This window comes from Paraphaeosphaeria sporulosa (assembly GCF_001642045.1).
Source record: "Paraphaeosphaeria sporulosa strain AP3s5-JAC2a unplaced genomic scaffold CC84scaffold_15, whole genome shotgun sequence".
NCBI lineage: Eukaryota > Fungi > Ascomycota > Dothideomycetes > Pleosporales > Didymosphaeriaceae > Paraphaeosphaeria > Paraphaeosphaeria sporulosa.
In genome coordinates, this window is record NW_017253374.1 from 126,269 (window position 1) to 145,097 (window position 18,829).

General features: G+C 54.6%; 7 protein-coding genes across 7 annotated transcripts; 4 read left to right on the forward strand and 3 right to left on the reverse strand.

Moving 5' to 3' along the window:
- Window positions 1-346: 346 nt before the first annotated feature.
- Window positions 347-2,102, reverse strand: CC84DRAFT_1181355 (nitrate transporter-like protein; the record flags this gene model as incomplete). Its single annotated transcript, XM_018180553.1, has 5 exons — window positions 347-541; window positions 596-1,376; window positions 1,428-1,813; window positions 1,876-1,894; window positions 1,951-2,102. The coding sequence occupies 5 exons, from the start codon at window positions 2,100-2,102 to the stop codon at window positions 347-349; spliced, it is 1,533 nt and encodes a 510-aa protein (XP_018029570.1).
- Window positions 2,103-2,871: 769 nt separating this feature from the next.
- Window positions 2,872-3,762, forward strand: CC84DRAFT_385041 (uncharacterized protein). The gene has a single exon (XM_018185996.1). It carries the CDS (start codon window positions 3,010-3,012, stop codon window positions 3,469-3,471), a length of 462 nt encoding a protein of 153 aa, XP_018029571.1. The 5' UTR covers window positions 2,872-3,009; the 3' UTR covers window positions 3,472-3,762.
- Window positions 3,763-4,299: 537 nt separating this feature from the next.
- CC84DRAFT_1048590 (PRP38-domain-containing protein) lies at window positions 4,300-5,004 on the reverse strand (the record flags this gene model as incomplete). Its single annotated transcript, XM_018173440.1, has 1 exon — window positions 4,300-5,004. A coding segment is annotated over one exon (705 nt), but the record flags the coding sequence as incomplete, so codon positions are not given.
- Window positions 5,005-5,499: 495 nt separating this feature from the next.
- Window positions 5,500-6,764, forward strand: CC84DRAFT_1104110 (uncharacterized protein; the record flags this gene model as incomplete). Its single annotated transcript, XM_018175042.1, has 3 exons — window positions 5,500-5,557; window positions 5,609-6,085; window positions 6,133-6,764. 3 exons carry the CDS (start codon window positions 5,500-5,502, stop codon window positions 6,762-6,764), a joined length of 1,167 nt encoding a protein of 388 aa, XP_018029573.1.
- A 789-nt stretch (window positions 6,765-7,553) lies between these two features.
- CC84DRAFT_1191189 (Pkinase-domain-containing protein) lies at window positions 7,554-9,110 on the forward strand (the record flags this gene model as incomplete). Its single annotated transcript, XM_018181168.1, has 4 exons — window positions 7,554-8,303; window positions 8,352-8,605; window positions 8,658-9,032; window positions 9,083-9,110. 4 exons carry the CDS (start codon window positions 7,554-7,556, stop codon window positions 9,108-9,110), a joined length of 1,407 nt encoding a protein of 468 aa, XP_018029574.1.
- Window positions 9,111-10,246: 1,136 nt separating this feature from the next.
- Window positions 10,247-11,022, forward strand: CC84DRAFT_1104677 (uncharacterized protein; the record flags this gene model as incomplete). Its single annotated transcript, XM_018175068.1, has 2 exons — window positions 10,247-10,485; window positions 10,545-11,022. 2 exons carry the CDS (start codon window positions 10,247-10,249, stop codon window positions 11,020-11,022), a joined length of 717 nt encoding a protein of 238 aa, XP_018029575.1.
- Window positions 11,023-11,885: 863 nt separating this feature from the next.
- CC84DRAFT_1264224 (ankyrin) lies at window positions 11,886-18,797 on the reverse strand (the record flags this gene model as incomplete). Its single annotated transcript, XM_018185292.1, has 2 exons — window positions 11,886-16,249; window positions 16,388-18,797. 2 exons carry the CDS (start codon window positions 18,795-18,797, stop codon window positions 12,306-12,308), a joined length of 6,354 nt encoding a protein of 2,117 aa, XP_018029576.1. The 3' UTR covers window positions 11,886-12,305.
- Window positions 18,798-18,829: the final 32 nt, after the last annotated feature.

The following is an 18,829-nucleotide window of genomic DNA, read 5'->3' on the forward strand; positions in this document are numbered from 1 at the left end:
GTCGCAGCGCAAAGCTAAGGGAGTGGAAATTGCATCTAAGCGGATGTGCTGGAGGATGCGCAGTGCTCTTATTTGCATTTGCGGGTTTATGCGATGAAGTGCAGAAGTGAGCGGAGTGCAAAAAGCCACGTCTCGTTTATTGCACAACGCTTACAAAACCAAGCTACATTAGGCCTAAAGCAGTGCCGCCGCCACAAGTAGCTTAGTTTGCGATCATCCCCGATTGGTCAATGGGAATCACAAATTGCACACTCAAGGCTCGTGGACAGGTTAGACATGTGAAGGGCATGATAAAATTATACAAGGTATCTTTTTTGCAAAGGAGAGAAGATCGCACCTGGGGCTTCTACAACCCCACGCCTCGCATGCGCTGAGCCTTCGAAATCGGAGGGACCCACGCGAAGACAACGTTCAAAGCAATGATGATACATCCCATGATCCAGAACACACGGGCATAGTGCGTGCCGTTGTAGCGGAAGATGATGGCGAAAATGATGCCACCTAGATTACCACTTGCGCCAACGAGACCAGAGACAATACCCTATAAATCTGTTAGTAAGATGCCTAATCCTTGAAATGTTGGGAAGTAACATACGTTGGCATGAGGATGCACATGTGGCACAAGAGCAAAGTTCGCACCGTTACCCGCCTCCAAGAAAATTGCCATCAGCGCGATGAGACCGATCATAGTGTCAAGCTCCTTGGGGTCGAGCTTCCCAATAACGATCAAGAAAATACCGGACATGACACCCACGAAATGGATCCAAAACTTCTTTGCCCACAGGTTGTGGCCGGACCACTTGAATACCAGGTCGCCGATGAAACCTCCAGCGGGGCGGGTGATGATGTTGAGAAGACCAAACATGGCGGCCCAACGACCGGATGTCGTCTGTCCGAGGTATGCGAAGTTCTTGAGATAGTAGGAGCCGAGGATAGAGTTAATCGCGAGCTCTCCACCAAAGGAGCAGACGTAGGCAGCGCACAGAGTAACGGTCTGGAGGGAGCAGAGGACCTTGAGAGCCTCTTTTCCAGAGGGCTTGACCACGATCTCGGCGTGGGCTGCGTCTATGGCATCAACGCTTTGTCCGACACCAGTGTTGGCTTCAACGTCAGCGCCAGCTGAGGTCTTCTTCTCCTTGTCATCACCAGATGAGATAGAGCCTTCGGTGGCCTTATCTGTGAGATTGCCTGTCGTCGAAACGATGGCAGTGTGGTGCTGCTCAGCAGGAATGGCCTTTTCTCTGTCAGACCACTTGCCCGTGGGTGTGTCCTCGCAAAGCAGAAGCATCGCAATAGCGACGGTAGTGATGAGGATGAAAGGCACGATAAAAGACACGCGCCAGGCAACATGCGGAGTCAAGCCGCGCTTATGTACTCTGTAAAGACAATGTTAGTATTTTCTTGACAACTACAGCAAAATTACTTACAATGAGTCGTAGATGGCGGGCATCACAAAGTAGGTGATACCACCGCCGGAGTTACCCCAGCCGCCGACCAACGCATTTGCCGTACCGACAACGTTGCGATCGAAGAAGCCAGTAGTCCATACTTGGCAAGGGACGAACGTGCTACCGAGAATGCCAACAAAGAAGCGAATGGCGTATAGACCAGCAGCGTTATGTGCTGTACCAGCTAGAGCCGATGGAATGGCACCAAGTAACAAGCAGCCAACGAAGGTATAGCGCGGCCCAAATCTGTCACACAGAGGACCAGCGACTGCACGCATCACGAGCGTAGCCGCCAGCGAGATGATGTTTGAATTGGCTACTTCGTTTTGCGAAAGATGCATATCTTTCTTGATTGTGACGGAGAGCTATTGCAAGATTAGGTCAAAACTGATCCACTGCAGTAGCGCGAGTGTGGGGAAGGCCATACCAGTGGAGGAAAGGCGTACCTTCAGCGTATCAGCGTCAGTAAGAGGCAACACAGATAAGCGAGGTGTAAACTTACCAGGACCAGAATGCGATGAAGAATCCAAGGTACGAGAAGAAGAACACTCTTCCATACTTGTCGACAGGGTTGAAGATAGGAATGGACTTCGCCTTCCTGTTGATAGGGTTGATCTCCGGGGCACTCCAGAGCTGTCTCAGTTCGAACCCCATGTTGAAGATCTGGGGAACTGCGAATAACTTCTGCGGGGCGAGTTGGTGGTGGAGAAACCGGGGTCGCGGCCCAAGGTTAAGGATGAAGGTAGAGAGACCGTACTTGCTGCAGTGGAACAGATAAGGACAGACGAGGGTTTATACAACTGGTCCTTTAGTTGCTGCAACAGGTACCTCCGCGGTGATCATCACTGAGGCAAAACCAAGCACAGTCAAGACTCGTAGTGCCAGTCAACGGAAGCGCGAGCTTGGACTACGCCTCCTCTCCAGGGTAAGGGTGTCTAGATAGTGAGGGATCTCCTATTCCTTATCTCTGGCGCGGCTTATATAACGGCGTGGGATGAACAGCGCAGGGTGCGTTACACCGGAGCCAGTCTATTCAGCCTCGTGGCGTCCACGCCATTTCAGAACAGTAGTCCGATACCGCATGAAAAGAACTCGTGTTATGAACCAGCGCTGGTGTGATCTTTTTTTGGATGCATCAGATTGGCCGAGCAGCGTTTTGATGTGGGAACGGGAGGATCGTTCAGCTGGCGGGACGGCGCTCTTATCTCTTGGCAAATATCCGGCGCTAGGGCTATCAAGGTGGCCCCCCAAAAAATGCAACTCTTATCTACACCTAGAGATATAACATGCTCGCGACATCTCCGCGGTTTAGGTTGCACCAATGTGTCGTTCCACTATCAGAGTCGCTTGCTTGGCTTTCTGCGATTGAGGAGTTTGGATGGCTCGATCGAAAATGTAGGTAGTCTGGGCACAAAGGACCAAAATTGCAATTTGATAGGCGAGAATTCTCGTGTTTCGAGCTGTTCCAATCTTTCTTTTTGCCGAACATCAGTATGGGCGATCATGCTCTGGGGCTCGCATTGGAGCCGCGAAGCGTCTGAAGGTACCGGTCCAGAGCAAGATGTTCTTGGAAGCGCAACAAGGCATGCGAGCATCGCCTTGTGTTCTAATTCCGGGGTTCTTGCGCCGGCATGTCGAAGAAAGCAGCGCGCGAAGCAAAGAGTGTTTCTGTAACACCTTTAGGTACCAATCAGATCGTCCCAACGGTCTTATCTCTGCAACACCACTCAGTGCCGTCGCATGCGCTCTAGAGGCTTGGAACCAGAACACTAGGAGTTGGAATGTCTTCCTTGGAGCTCCAGCTGGAAAGACGTTCGGGAATCCGCGGAAACCAAAGAGCTGGCGCATCTCCGCGATACTCAAATCATCGCATGGGTACGTCCTAGAGGATTGGAGAGAAGATACTAAGCGATATGTCTCTTCGAATCATGGCTGTATTGGGTACCGAATCTCCTCGGAAACCTCTGCCGCAGCGAAATCGGACCATCTTTGGGCACGGAAGAGCTTGAACGTTGTCTTATAAACCTTTCCACAAGTGTCATTGTTGCTGCCCATCCAGAACGCCATCCGGCTCTGCTAACCTAATCACCGGCTGTCTTAGCATGGCAGTGTCCAGGTCACCGTGTCCTCTCTCTGCAACCGTCTCTTTGCGAGGCCTGGCCATGGTACTAAGCATTGTCGCACTTCCCGCGGAGAAGGACAAAAGTATGGTGCAACTGAGAACGCTGCCTGAGCCTGAAATTCCTAGGCTGCATCAGTATTGCCATACTTGCATGAGGCAGTCTCATGCAAGCCTGTCAAGGTGGAGTTGTGTGTAGTGAGAGACCGTCTGTCGTGATGATGGCCCAAGCGTTCCTCCCTTCCTCGGAGATGCACAACTTGTCTTGGCTTCGCTCATACAGAGCCGCATCGCTCGCGTGGCAGGCGTCGGACAATAAGGGATGTATGTACAACATGCTGACACCAAGTGCAGATGTGTAGAGGCAGGAAGAACAGGAAGGCCATGTGCAGTATGACTGAAGTGCGATTGGAAACGCAGAAACGATGGGGTATATCATGGGTGGGCAGAATACTATAGCAGAACGCGTGAATATTGGCGGCGTGCTCACCGTCCATCCCGACTGTCCACACTCCTCGACCTCCGCCTGTAGTCATGACTTCTGCTCCTGCTCCTGCTCCTACTCCTGCCATCTCCGTCTCGATCTAGAGTCCGACTTCTCGACCGTGACCGCGTATAGCTCCGCGCTCTGCTCCTGCTTCTGCTCCTACTGTCCCTATCCCTACTCCAACTGCTCCCCCTACTCCTACTCCTACTCCGAATCGACCCGCCACTCCCCCTGCTCCTCGCATCCTCCCCATCTAAATCCATATCCTCCACCTCATCCGCCAACGGACTCTCTCTCGGATCCAGCAAATCCAAATCCTCCAGCACGCTTCTCGGCGGCAGCGCCGGCAGACTCGTACCGCACAGGCGCGGCTGGGTCAGCAAGTTGTCCACAAATTCGTCAATGTAGGTAAGCGTGAAGCCGGCCTGCTTCCGATACTTTAGTTTCCGGCGGTCGAGGAGGAGGGGCTCCAGGGTCTTGTAGACCTGCACGGGCTCCATGGTGAGGCGGACGTAGAAAGCGGCGAGCGCGCGGAGGTACTTGAAGGAGCCCTTCTTGCCGGCTTTTTCTTTCTCGATGTCGTTCGTATCGCCATTCTGTAATTCTTGTTCTGGGTCTGCGCTTCCCGGCTCTTCGCCCTCGTCGCCTTCCTCCTCGTAGTTGAGCATCTCGAGGATGATCTCTTCTGACGGCACAAGACTGAGCAGCTTCAGGAGAATGCATATGAAGGGCGTGGGTCGGTTGTTCACGCTGCCGCCGACGTGCGTAAGGGAGACGGCGCGGTCGCAGATCATGGCTTCGTTGACGGCGAAGAGCTGCTCTTTCCAGTACATGGACTCGATTATGCGCTCGCGCATGGCTTTCTCGATGAGCGTGACGGGGTTGACGCCGCCGCGGACAGTTGGGCCTGAGTACCCCCGGTCGTCGAAGACGTTGCCGGAGTCTGCCTTGATTGTCGCCATGGTGTTGATTGCGCGCAGTATGTGAGGCTCGCAGTTAGGTTATCGCATAACCGGATGGAGGATGCGACGTGCGGACAGTAGTCGACGTGGGTTTGCGCAAAGCTTCGTGGTGAAGATACGGGCTCGAAAGGTCGGGGTAAGTCCGCGCGCGGAAGCGGATGCGCAACAGGTGGACAAGAGGCGAGATTCCGAGCGGGACGATACTTCCGGGATTCGCGCGCGGTAGATGGACGCTCCAGTCGTTATGTGGCTGCGATTGAAGCTGGCAAGCTACGATGGCGGGCGAAATTGTCGCATGGATGCTTATCGATAGCGTTGCTGGTCCAACCAAACCGTAAATAGACCATGGCAGCGGGCCATGCATACAACGTCACACTGCCCAAACCTTCTGCATACACTTGCACGAGCACACCTTCATTCTTCATGACCTGATCTAGCGTTCTGATACCCCCTTGCATATCATAGCTGGCCATCTACCTGAATATGGGCAAGCTACTGCTCTCCCAGGGCCAGGTCTCTATATTATTTTCCGCCGTGATCGGTGAGTGCATGAGCTCAATGGATGTGTGTAACAGTGCTAACAGATGGATAGTGTTTTTGTTCACGCTCGCGCTATTTCTCAGTGGATATGTTCTGCAACAACGCTATGTGCACTCGCTGCAATTGGCCATTAAGCCACGACTCCCAAAGCCGCTACCAGCGCAAGCACCACTGCAACCGCCGACACTAGATGTGAAATGGGCGAGAGGGATGGGGGAGAGGCTGGAGGTGGATGAGTCGGTGCAGCAGGCAATGGACGCGCCGTCAATCGACTGGAGTGGGCTGGGATATGTGCAGGTTGTGAAGGACCACAGCGAGCTGTGCAGCGCGATAATGTTGCTGGCAGATCTGCAAGAAAAAAGAAGTCCCGCGAAGCGCATCTTGATGTTTCCAAAGGCGTGGCTAAAGGAGACGAGCGAGGACGACTGGGACCCGCAGATGACGACGACGAAGCGACTGCTGAGAACAGCTGCGAGACGCCATGGTGCAAGGCTGGTACCAATAGAGCCGGCAGAGGCTGGTGCAGATGGTAAGGATGACAATGTTGGCGAATCGGCAGCAACTGACTTGTCGCAGAGGCTCTTGCATCCTCGTACTCAATCGCAGCCATGTATTCTCTGACCACGTACGAGAGACTTATCTACTTGCACGCGCCTGGCGTGGTGCTCGATGCTTCGGCGCTGGACTCGCTGCTTGCTTTTTCCAAGTCCAAGCCAATGAGTGCATTCCCGGCGACGCCTGAGCGGAAGGAACTGTCAACGTCGCTGCTTCTCATAAGCCCTTCGCACGAGACATATCAACAGCTGAGGGAGAGGCTGGTGTCGCAGCCCTCGACCGATCTGGAGCTCTTGCGCCACGCATTTGACACGCCAGAGTCGCTGATTGCAGAGTCGACACTGGCGATGGGCAACGTGGTGTACGAATCGCAGAGCCTGCGCGACGCCAGCGACGACTTCAATGCCACGTCGTTCAACGAGATGACGACGTTTGTGCGGCTGCGAGAGCCCGACATGCCCGGCCCAGAGTACGATGTGCCGTACGCGGAGCGGGCAAGGCTGCGGCCGCAGAATGCTCAGGCGAGGGAGGCATGGGAGAAGGTGTACGAGATGTTTCGGCAGCGGCGCATGGAGGTGTGCGGGTTGGATCTGGAGTACTGGATGCCGCCGGCAGCCGAGCAGCCACGTGCTGCGGCGCCGGTGGAGCTGTAGCTTGCATGTAGCATACCCTTTTGTCGTGCCCGAGGCGGCGCGGGCTACTCTTGTTCATGTATTTGGCGGGCGGGTGCGGCTGTGCTGGGGTAGGGCGGATTCTCGGCATCATACGGGCTAGACGGCGCACTGGAGCAGCATGGATAGCAATGGGCGCAACGCCGCCCGGAGTCTCGATGCCCAGTGCCGCTCGCTGGGGTCGCCGCTGAGGCCCGGGCATGACGCAACGGCACCGTGGCCAGACGTGCAGAGAGACATGCGGCGGCGCCGTGCGGGCGCTGCACGGCGGTGCCAGTGCACACGCAGCTCCGCGCACCACGATTGCTGGGGCATCGGCGCAGGCCACGGCGCAGAGCCAGGCGCAGCAGCAATCGCAGTGGGGAGCTCGCGGCGCGGGCGGGGATGATGCAAGGCGGCAGCTCTTTGTCGCGGGAGCTTTGTCCAGACGAGACTGGCCGATCGATGCGATGGCACTGCCCTGGCCGCCGGTCGCTTGTCGCCCTGCGCCGCGCCTGGTTCGCTGCTTCCCCGCGAGCGCGAGCCTCAAGTCCGAACCCAGCCTCCCCAACGCTGCGTCGCCCTCGCTCCCAGCAAGTCGCATGCCTATGCCCCCCGTGCTCCCCCCAACCGGCCCTCCAGCACCCGCACCCGCAGCCCTCGCCGCCGCGCGCTCGTAGCCGCCGCCGCCGCGCGCCATTCCGCCTGTCCAGCAGCGACCCCGCCGACGCAGCTGTTGCCAGCCAGGCCAGGGCGCGGCCTCCGCAGCCAGGCATTCCGTCGACCGCTCACATGCCTTCTTTGGGGTTCCTGAAGAAGAAGAAGACGCGGGACTCGACCGACTCGCCCACCTCGCCCGTCAAGGACAGCACCACGTCGCCCATCTTCCCGACCACCTCCAAGACACAGCGCGCCTCGGTCGTGAGCAAGGCGTCGACCAAGACGAACCCGGACACCCTCGCCCAGCAGCCCGCCCAGGGCTCCCAGGCGTCTGCCGGCGCCTCCCACAAGCAGGTCGACTCGATGAACTCCCAGCCCCAGCAGGCGTACGCGACCCCGCAGGCCTCGCCCGAGCCCTACCAGTCCGCCTCGCACAACGTGCCCTCCATCCAGAACCTAATACACCCCACCAACGCCAATGCCGCGCCCGCCAGCTCCCAGCAGCCCCAGCAGCCCGCGAAGCCCGCCAATGGCGCCCTGCAGACCGCGCAGCCGCCCGCGCAGCCGCGCGTGACAAAGGGCAAGTACACGCTGCAGGACTTTGCCATCCAGCGCACCCTCGGCACCGGCAGCTTCGGCCGCGTGCACCTGGTGCAGTCCAAGCACAACCAGCGCTACTATGCCGTCAAGGTGCTGAAGAAGGCCCAGGTGGTCAAGATGAAGCAGGTCGAGCACACAAACGACGAGCGCCGCATGCTGCAGCAGGTCAAGCATCCATTCCTAATCACCCTGTGGGGCACCTTCCAGGACTCAAAAAACCTGTACATGGTCATGGACTTCGTCGAGGGCGGTGAGCTCTTCAGCTTGCTCCGCAAGTCACAAGTAAGCGTGGCCCGACTCCTTCCAAGCCTGTGCTTATCACCGTTGTAGCGTTTCCCCAACCCGGTCGCAAAGTTCTACGCTGCCGAAGTCACCCTTGCCCTCGACTACCTGCACGCGCAGAACATCATCTACCGCGACCTCAAGCCCGAGAACCTGCTGCTCGACCGGCACGGCCACCTGAAGATCACCGATTTTGGATTCGCCAAAGAAGTGCCAGACATCACCTGGACGCTTTGCGGTACTCCCGACTATCTCGCGCCTGAGGTTGTGGCATCAAAGGGCTACAACAAATCCGTAGATTGGTATGTTCTTTGTCTGCTGCGCATCTTCGACACGTGACTAACAACCGGAAAGGTGGTCTCTCGGTATCCTCATTTTCGAGATGCTCTGCGGTTTCACGCCCTTCTGGGACGGTGGCTCGCCCATGAAGATCTACGAAAACATTCTCAAAGGCCGTGTAAAATACCCGCCGTACATCCACCCCGACGCGCAGGATCTTCTTCAGAAGCTCATCACACCCGACCTCACAAAGCGGCTTGGCAATCTCCACGGAGGCAGCAAGGATGTCATGAACCACCCGTGGTTCGCTGAGGTGACATGGGAAAGACTGCAGAAGAAAGACATCGATGCGCCGTACGTGCCGCCGGTTCGCGCCGGCGTCGGTGATGCCAGCCAGTTTGACAAGTACCCTGAAGAGACAGAGGCGTACGGACAGACTGGAGAAGACCCGTATGTCTGTTCAATCCCTCCATCGGCATGCGCGCTAATGAATTTCACAGACACGGTCCCTTGTTCCTGGACTTTTAACGTCCCGGCTTAGGCCGCTGCTTTACCTAGCCAACCCCGCGCGGAACCGCCCGCTTCCCGCCTCGGGACCGTTTCTCGAGTGCAATTGCGAAATGCCCGGCTGCCACGGCCACGAGCTCACGGATCTGTTAACGCGAGATAAAATCGAATGAAAAAGGCCGACGACTTCCGCCGGACCCAATGTATTCTTTCCCTATCCATCTATCTACCTATGGTGTGAATTTCTTTCTACTTGTCCTATCCGACATCGACGAGGCTGGAGGTCCGCTTCTATTGCCTCTGCGCCGTGGCGGGGGAACTGGCGGCGCGCATCTTACTTCCTTCGGTCACGTTTGCTTACGTCTGTCTGTCTGTCTGGGTTTGGCTCGTCTGAGAAGTTGCGTGCGTGATTTGGTCGTTCTGTGTATGCGATGGGCACGCGGGGTGGATGGTTCTCTCTGAAGTGCAGGACACATGTGGTCGATGAGTAGGTGGGCGGATTCCTGGTCAGTTGGCGCTTACCTCGCGTGTCTCTGGGTGTTATTCAAAAGTAGCATGCTATGCGGGGCCTGGACTGGACTGAGCTGGAACCGTTGGTAGGCGAGGTGGCTGGTTAGAGGATTAGCCTAGGACATTGATAATCGAAGGCTTTTGATTGTGAGGGGGCGTACGTGGTTGACGAGTGATTGACCGGGTGGTGATTTCATAAGGTTTAAGCGGCCGGGTGTATAATTTGCTACCGTGCCGTGTGTTCTCCTTCCGCTTACACACCAGACAGTTTGCGCACGACCCAAATACTATGATCAAGACCGTGGAGGGCCCAAATGACTACTTGTGATTGGTTCAGATTGATTTGAATTACACAGAAGCTGAGTAAACATGCTCACAACTGCCTGGAGTTTGAGCACAGCGTGTGGCACTGACGACGCGCTTCACTGCATCCGTCCGCGCATCGGCAGCGTATGATGCAGAGAGTGGGCCATTTGCGATGGGGATGCGGAACTGATTTGAAATATAACTCTCAAACGGTGGAGAGGTAGGGCATACGAATGGTAAAAGTCTCCTATAAGTATCCAAGCTGCTCGAGAGATTTTCATCCCAGACAGGTCCTGACCTCTCTATTCTACTGCCCCATATCAATCACTCAGAAGGCCAGAATGGTTGCCATATCCCACCTCCTCACGCGGGTCATCGCAGGCATCCCCGTCCCAAACACGCCCCTTATCAACTCGTCCATTGCCCTCACGCGAGCCGCCCTCCCAGACCAGGGCTACAACCACGTCATGCGTTCCTGGCTCAACGGCCAGGCCATCATCAACAACCTCCCCGCCACGAATCGCTCCAAGATCGACCAGGAAGCGTTTGGCATTGCGACCATCCTGCACGATCTCGGCTGGTAACACCCCTTCCCACTACGTATGTATGCACCGTGCCAGCCCGACCAACGTAACACAGGAGCAACGACACGACCTACATCTCCCCGGACAAGCGCTTCGAAATCGACGGCGCCATCGCCGCCCGCACGTTCCTGCAAGCGCACGGCGGCCCCACGTGGCGCTCGGCCCAGCGCTTGCAGCTCGTCTTCGACATCATCGCGCTGCATTCCACGGCTAGCATCGCGCGTTACAAGCAGCCTGAAGTCGCCATCGCGTCGGGCGGGATCCTGACCGAGCTGCTCGGGCCGTCCGTCGCGCGGACGTCGTTCGGCGAGCTCATCACCGTGAGCCAGGCGCAGTGGGAGGACATTGCGCGGGCGTATCCGAGGGAGGACGTCAAGGAGTACTTTAATGGCGTGATGGTGGGGTTGTGTACGATGAAGCCGGACACGACGTGGGATAATTTTGTCAGCGATTATGGGGAGGTGCTGATAGAGGGGTTCAATCGGACGGGGCATCGGACGGTGGATTTGACGCAGATGTATTTGGTGGACTGAGGATTCGGGTATTCCGGAGTTGCCTCATGGTGTGCATGGGATCTTGGGGCGAAGACGTGGGCATGGACTGGCGGGGGAGAGTGACGAGTAGGAGTAGTCGATCCAGAGGTTCGATGAGACGCAATGAACCTAGTGGTACCACACACACACACACACACACACACACACACACAAACCCCACCACATCTTCCCAGCGCACGCCCCCTCCTCCAGAAATTCCCATGAAACGCCTCAACCCTCGGATACTCCTTCCTTGCCTCTCCCATACACATCAATTACCACATCCCCAGTCCCCCTCGTCAATTCAACACCGTAGAAGTCCTCCACAAAGTCAAGAAAGCGGAAAAGCACATTATCCGTCATGGCAACACGGCTCCCCTCATCCTTCACGTAGTCCAGACCCCGTTCAACGAGCAGCTTGTCGACAGCAGCGACACCTCGCCCCACCCATCTCAGCATCGCTTTCGCGCCGGAGGGGCCCTCCGGTGCCCCGGCTCCGGCACTGAACTCCACGTGAGGGGTAATTCTTCCAAGAGGGCTGGGGGCTCTGCAATGCGCGTGCGTTCCAGAGCATTTCCGCCTTGGACTGACGCCCTGGTATGGAGATGGGCGAGCACAGCACCCGGCGCACGCTTCGAGAAGACGTGGTTGATAGCCCGGGATTGGCGGATGCACGTCCAGTCTTTTTCTTCGTCGGTCGGAGCGAGTGCGAGGATAGGCAGAGAGCACGTTTGGGAGAGCGGGGTATCGGGCGGCGTGGGAGGGGACGACGTGGTCGCCTTTCTGGGGGTTGGTGACGTGCATGGGTGGTTAGTGCGGAGGGGGCGATGTGTTTTCGGGGAGATCGCGTGCGACACGTGGGGGGAAATCATCCAGGGGTTGCAGTTGTGGAGCCAGGGGAGAGAGTCAATTTTGCGGATATGTTTTGTTGTAACGGGAATCGTGTACGTAAAGCAAGCACAGATTGGTAAGCTATATGAGCTGTAGGTAGAAGGTATCTGGGGTAGAGCTTTTGGTAGTTTGCTTATAATTTGGACAGGCCTGTGGATGGATTATATACCTTTCCTCTGGGTGCCTGGACAGACTATCGATAATGGCTGGGGTGTCTTGAACTACCAAAGCGCTGTTCTCCGAGACTTGTTCAGGTTTTACGTGGAATATGGATTGCTCGCAAGCTACACGCAAAGTGTCCGAGCCGAGTTTTAAAGAGAAGTGCACCATCGTTCTGAGCAATTAGAAGCATAGGGCAATTGGACTTGGCAACATTCAACGCCACATCCCTATCAGTCTTTCTTCTTGAACATCTCCAAGATGTCTTCAGCTCCAAGGGCAGCCGCAACGTCTAGCGCAGTCTGGTGTTTATCGTCCTCAGCCAAAACATCGATGCCCTTATCCATCAGGAACCGAAACCGTGCTGGCCCCCTCCCAACATGCTTCTCGTACTCCTGTTCTACGGTCGCGGCCACAACATGCAGCAAAGTCTTCTGCGACGTATCCGTTGCCGACCAATCCATCCCGCTCATCTCAAACATTTCCCAGAGGCGATGTTCGTGTGCCACGGCCACAGCGCGCTTTCGTTTCCGTTCCAGTTCGTCACGCTGCCAGCGTTGATCTCCAAGTGGCACAGTCTTGATGGCGGCCTCATCAGCATCGGACAGAATCATACTGACTTCCACTTTACCCTGGCGGAAAAAGTTGAAAGCGGGTGTTTCACCAGCTGTGTTGCGCGCGTTGATATTTGCTCCCAAGGAAATGAAGCGCTGAAACAGATCCTTGCGTTTTCCAGTAATCACTGCCGAGCCTTGCTTGTCGACATCGATGTGGAATGCACCGCCCAGGAGAAGGTGAAGCGGAGTGTCATGTGTTTTCGTGTTCGAAGCGTTCACGTCTGCTCCTGCATCGAGAAGGGCCTCCACATCGCTTAGGTTGAACGGGCGTCGGAGACTGGAGTGTAAGGGCGTCCACCCTTCGGCATCTACTTCGGTCAGAAGTTGAGGCGCAAGTGATGTCATGCGTTCAATGATATTTCTTCCAAGTGTCGCTTTGTCGGGTTTCACTTGTTGGCTGAATAACGACGCGTAGTAGATGTTGCCAACGAAGAGATGCAGGGCGTTGTGATCCTTGCTATCTCTTGCACGGATATCGGCGCTGCGATCAAGAAGGGCGTTGATCGCGGTCAAATTTCCACGCTGACATGCATGTAGAAGTAATGTCGAACCTTCACTATCGCGAATCTCGATATCGAGACTGGGATGCTTCAGAACAGGCAGCAAAAATGCGTTCTCGCCACCGTAGCTTGTGCTAGAAGAATCTCCCTGGTTTCCCAGAAGTCGATGCACTATAGTTGTTCGCTCATACCTGGCACCGAGGTCGGCGCCATGGGCAAGGAGGAGGTCAAACATGCGTGCGCTTGCATTCGACTCGTCGTTTCTGCAGACACTGCATAAGAGATAGTCGATTGGGTACAGCTCGTTTGAGCCGTTCGGATCGTGTCTGGCAGGAGTGAAGTGCATGCCGTTCGCTGACGGGCTGCCGGGAACTTCTTTGCCCACTTTTCGCATGTTGGGGTCGATGCCTTCGCAGGACAGCATAAGCTGCAAAAGATCTGGGTCTTTTGCAGCTATAGCAGCCGCAAGAGCTGAATGTGAGACTTTGGCGCCATGATTCAGTAACATCTCGAACACTTCTCTATTATTCATAGCGATGGCCAAGCATGAGCGGTCGCGATCGTCGACGGCGTTGGGATTTGCGCCCGCAGCAAGAAGAAGCTTGGCCATCTCCTTGCTGAAAGAGGGCTCGCCGATCCTTTCGAGACACAATTGCAGTGGAGTCATTCCTTGACCGTTGCAGATTTCAGTGTCCGCGCCTTTGTCTTTGTCCAGCAGAAATGGCAATGCCTGGTGCAGCTGCCACCACTCGAGACGACTACTCTTAGCAAGAGCATGGAGCACTGTGTTTCGTCTAGTCCTTTGGCAGTAAGAATTTTCAGTTGTTGCACTGTTCACGTCAATTCCCTTTTTCTCGACGAGGACACGCAGGACCTCCATATTGGGCCTCTCGGTTAGACAAGCAGCTTCAAGTAGCTGGGCTACTTTTTCGTCGGACTGAGTATTAGTTTCCTCCTCTTTAACAGGCTCTTCTTTATTTTCTTCGTCACGCGGTTGGGACTGGAAAATATTTCTAGCTGTTTTCTGCTCTTGTTTCGGAGCAGTTCTCAGCTTCGCCATCACCTCGGCAGTGAGCGCAGTGTCGACAAGCGAAGCGAAACCGCTCTTGACGAGCTCAGTGAGATTATTTATCCATGGGGTTCCCTGTATGCTCGCAGTTTTGAGCAGATGTCTATCAGGGTCCTCCAGCAAAAGCTCGCTCGCAGCATCGAACTCCTTCATGCGGATAAGGTGATATACATCTTTATGCTTCCCATTTGCTTTGCCCGGCTCCATGTCGGCCTCTCGCCTCTTAACGCATTCTGATACACTGTCTAGGCAGTCGAGAGTTGTTGTGATTCCGAGCGCTTCGCGTGCACGTAGAAGGCATGTGGCAGTGTAGTCGAATTGCTGCTCAAGAGAGCATCTGATGGCTTCGTCGAGATACTTGTAGGCAGTATCAGGACCCCAAGCAAGGAGCAGGTCCACGATTTCGTCAATGCGTTCGACAGCAAAGCGGAAATGTTGGACTTGCTGCCCGCGACCTGGAAGTGGTCGCTTGGGTCGGAGTGTGTCGGCAATCAGAACACCCCCAGCGGGCGCTTCTGGAAATACACGTCCATAATCGTTGGGATCATCCCATCGCCTCCAAGTTCCACTCCGCTGTTCTTCTTCAAAGTCTGCACAGCCGTGCCAAGCAGACCCAAGATAGCTATCACTTTCAACTGATGCACCAGCTTGCACCAGTAGCTGGACAGACTCATATCGACCAGACGCGCAGGCATAGTACAGAGGTGTCCGGCCCTGCTCGTCTTTGTAGTTGACAGCGTTGAGGAGTGAATCCTGGTCATCCTGCGACCGCAACCAAGAGACGAGGATCCCAATGACGTTGGATTGACGGGATCGTGCGGCTAAATGAAAGGCGTTGAGACCCTCGGCCGTATGCTTTGTTGCGTCGGCTCCTGCCCGGAGAAATTGCTGGACCAGAAATGGAGAAAATGTCGACGCGTTGTGCAAAGGAGTGACGCCTTGATTGTCTTCGGCATTGACATTGATGCGTCCGTCATTGAGGATGTACTCCAACAAGGTTGGATCATCTTGCTTCTCCCAGCTGCCCATTTCTTCAACCCACTGATTGTACTTACTCAGTACATGAAGCGGCGATCTTCCCTGATTGTTGGTCTTCGCAAGATCTACACCCAGAGCTGTGAAGCCCTTGTAGAGATTTGGCGATACCCTACAATTACAGAACATCGGTACCCCTTCATGCCATATTGTGTTCCCTTCTGCGTCTTGACTATTCGGATCGAGGCCTTGATCAACCAGGAACTTGAGATGTGTCGTATCTTCACGACGATGCTGCGCTGCTGCATGGAGCAGTGTCCTTCCTCGCAAATCTCTTGCATCGAATCGAGCACCTGCCTTGGCAAACAACTCGAGAACCGCCAATATTTCGCTTGTGCTTGTGTCACCCGAAGTGTCAATCATCTTAAACAAAGAGGTCCGTCCCTTATTGTCTTTGATCTCAGTATCAGGCTGCGCGATGTCCAAGAACGCTTCGATACTCTCTTTCGTAGTCTCGTTTCCCCACGATCGCTTCCCAAGCTTGTGCAATGGTATTTCTCCGTCTTTATCCTGAGCATTTGGGTTTGCCCCGACATCGATAAGCTTTTTCCACAAGATTTTGAGGTTTGGCAAATCTGCATCCATCTGGGCAGCATAGTGTAGGGCGCTCCTACCTTCTTTGTCAACAAGTGACACATCTGCTCCCAATTCAATGAGCTTCAATGCCTTCGCAAACTGCTGTTCCTTGCTCTCACTGCGCGTTCCGAGGCTGAACCATCGACTTTGATCTATTGCTCGCATCAATAGCGTCTGTTCAGACCTCGATGATTTGGTGTTGATGTCAAAAACGTCTGAAAGTGCTTCCAAGAGGTCGATATCAGTGAGGAGATGTACCGGGGTTTCACCATCTATATTTTTTGCATTCACATCCGCTCCAGCCTCTATAAGACATCGTGCGGCAACTTTGTCTCCGGCCTCGTGAAGTGGGGTAGATCCTCTCAAGTCGGTTTGATGTACTGATTTATCTTGTCAGCTGGCTCGGTCGATACAGAAACAGGGCCTGGTGCATGGCTCATCATGAGCCTAAGTCAATGTGCGGAAAATGAACGGAATAATATCTTGATAGAGGAGAAATGTGGAAGAAGAAGACATACCGTTCGCGCCCGCCGCGATAACCAATCTGAAACATTCTTGTATTTCTTCTTCACTGACCTCAGAGGGTGTCGGGTTTGAGTAACTGTCACCGCAATTGGCTAGGGCGTGCAGCACGTTGCACCCTACATGATTGGCTTCTGGTGCGCCAAACCCGGATGCACCATTGTGTGGAATATTCGGGTCCGCACCAGAAGCCAAGAGTTTGCGAATGAGCTCAGAGTTACGTTTCGTACACGCCTTGTACAGGGGCGTCATATATGAGGCCCTCCTGTTGTTGTTAGGTGTCCCGTTGACGTCCAGATCGGGGTGGCGCAGGATGACATCGACAACGTCTGCTCTTCCTGCACGATCTCGATCTATAGCCCAATCGAGTGCACGGCTGGCTTGAGTCGCTCCTTTGATAAATGGCATGAAAACAGAAGCCAGCTCCTTGTTCCCGCTTTGAAAGGCGACCATACAGGCTGGGTACTCGGGGCGGCCACCTATGGTGTTATCGTAGACATGATGGTCAACCCCTGTATCTTTTTCCGGATCTGCACCTGCGTCGAGCAATATTCCTGCCATCTTCGCATTACCCTTGCCGCTTCTGTAACCCCAGCCGACAGCTGTGTGCAACGGTGTGGCCCCATGTGTATCATACTCGTTCACGTCCGCGCCATGGCGAATGAGGGATTGGACTATGTCGCAATTGCCCGAGTTGACTGCAAAGATCAAGGGACAATAGTCAATATCAGGGTCGTAATTTGTGAGTTCAGTGCCATAGCGTTCAAGCAGGCTATCGACAAAAGACGGTAGGTCTAATGCGATAGCGAGTCGAAGTGCATCAGCATGTGCTTTTGGCAGTCGCCCACTGGGTTGTCTATCAGACTTATCTCCCAATTTGGCGGCGAGTGAAAGCTTCCGTGCATTGTCTTTGTCGCCTCCAACGATTAGTTGATGAAGATGATCGTTGATCGAGTGTAGATCATGGCTCAAGGCCGCTGCTTTCTTGACATGAGCATGCCAATTTGTCAAGGCGTAGTTTGTGAAGGGTGCATATATTTCTTGTTCGATCACTTCGAGATCCCAGAATCTCTGCTTAACTTTCAATTGAGCCAAGCCACCCAATTGAAGATACAACAGACAGAGCGTGGCCATTCGTGCGTGGGTGGGGCCCGATTCGAAGACAACAAAAGGGGCCATGGTATCCTTGACAGGCCGAATGATTCCCAGGAGATACTCTGTGAGTGAATGGTGTACAACTCTAACAGTCTCATCTGGGAGAACTTCCAAAAGTGGGCCACAAGCTGACCTCACAAGAGCTTTCAATGTTCCAGCGTCCTTTCCATGTTGCGGGTGAGTAACAGCGATACAGTCTGAGATCTCGAGCAGACGCAATGGCCGAATTGCATGAGTGACACATTGCAGGATCAGGATCTGAAGCTGTGGGGCGATTCCAGTGCGTTTTAGGTGCTCTTGGAGAAGATTGGAGTACATGTCGGTCAGGTCCGCTGGCAGACTATCAAGAGCTTGTTGAACCTCGACATCGTCTTCAAGGTGCGAAATGGCATCCATGGCCAGCTTTGCGTAGAGGAACAAGCCATCAGCCTTGTCGAGAATGTAGGCTACGACGGCTGAGTGACTTTCCGGCAAAAGGTATGACTGGCGAAGTCTGTGCCACAGATACACGACGATATCTGGCTCCACCAGCTCTTTGTCTAGTCGAACATCGAGAAGTCGAATATTCCTTACTATGCGTTCCACAATAGCGACAGGACGGCTTGTGATAATTAACTTGATTGAATCGGGCCGCCAGTGGCCCAAGTCGTCGAGCATTTGAAGAAAAGGCTCAAGCATTGTTTGGTCCATCTCGTCTAGGGCATCTACGACGCAATATGCTTGTGAGATACCCGCCAGTGCTACTCGCACAAGCTGGCAGAGGTCGGAAATTGTAAGTTTTTCAACAGCCTCCTTAATTCTATCTTTCAGTTCGAGCTGCAGAGGCGGGCTGAACGGGAGTGCTTGTGCGAGCCAGTCTCGGAGGGCGGCCTCTGGGCGATGGTTCGCCTCGATGGTATGCCTAAAGAAGAAGTAGAGGACCGGACAACCATCTTTTGATAGATGGTGGATTAGGTTTGCTGCGTGGACTGACTTTCCGGCGCCGGGAATTCCTCGAATCCACAGTATCCCTTGGTCAGGGCTGTCGCGCCATTCCTGGAAAATGGCTGAGTCTATGGCCCACTGGCCGGTGCCTTTGAGGTGCGAGGATAAATGCTTCTTGTATTCGCTACCATCCTCTGCATACTGTGTGGGGTTGAGCCATGATCGAATTCCGGCGATAATGGCTTCACTTTGGGGTGGGATGTCTATATCTTTCGGACCAAGCACAACGACGTCGTCGAGGGGCTGACCCACGTCGTCGAGCAACATATCCATCTTGAAGTATGACTGTACGATCAGTC

Excerpts from the sequence above, each read along its gene's own strand:
- CC84DRAFT_385041 (XM_018185996.1), top strand. The coding sequence starts at position 3,010 with ATGTTCTTGGAAGCGCAACAAGGCATGCGAGCATCGCCTTGTGTTCTA.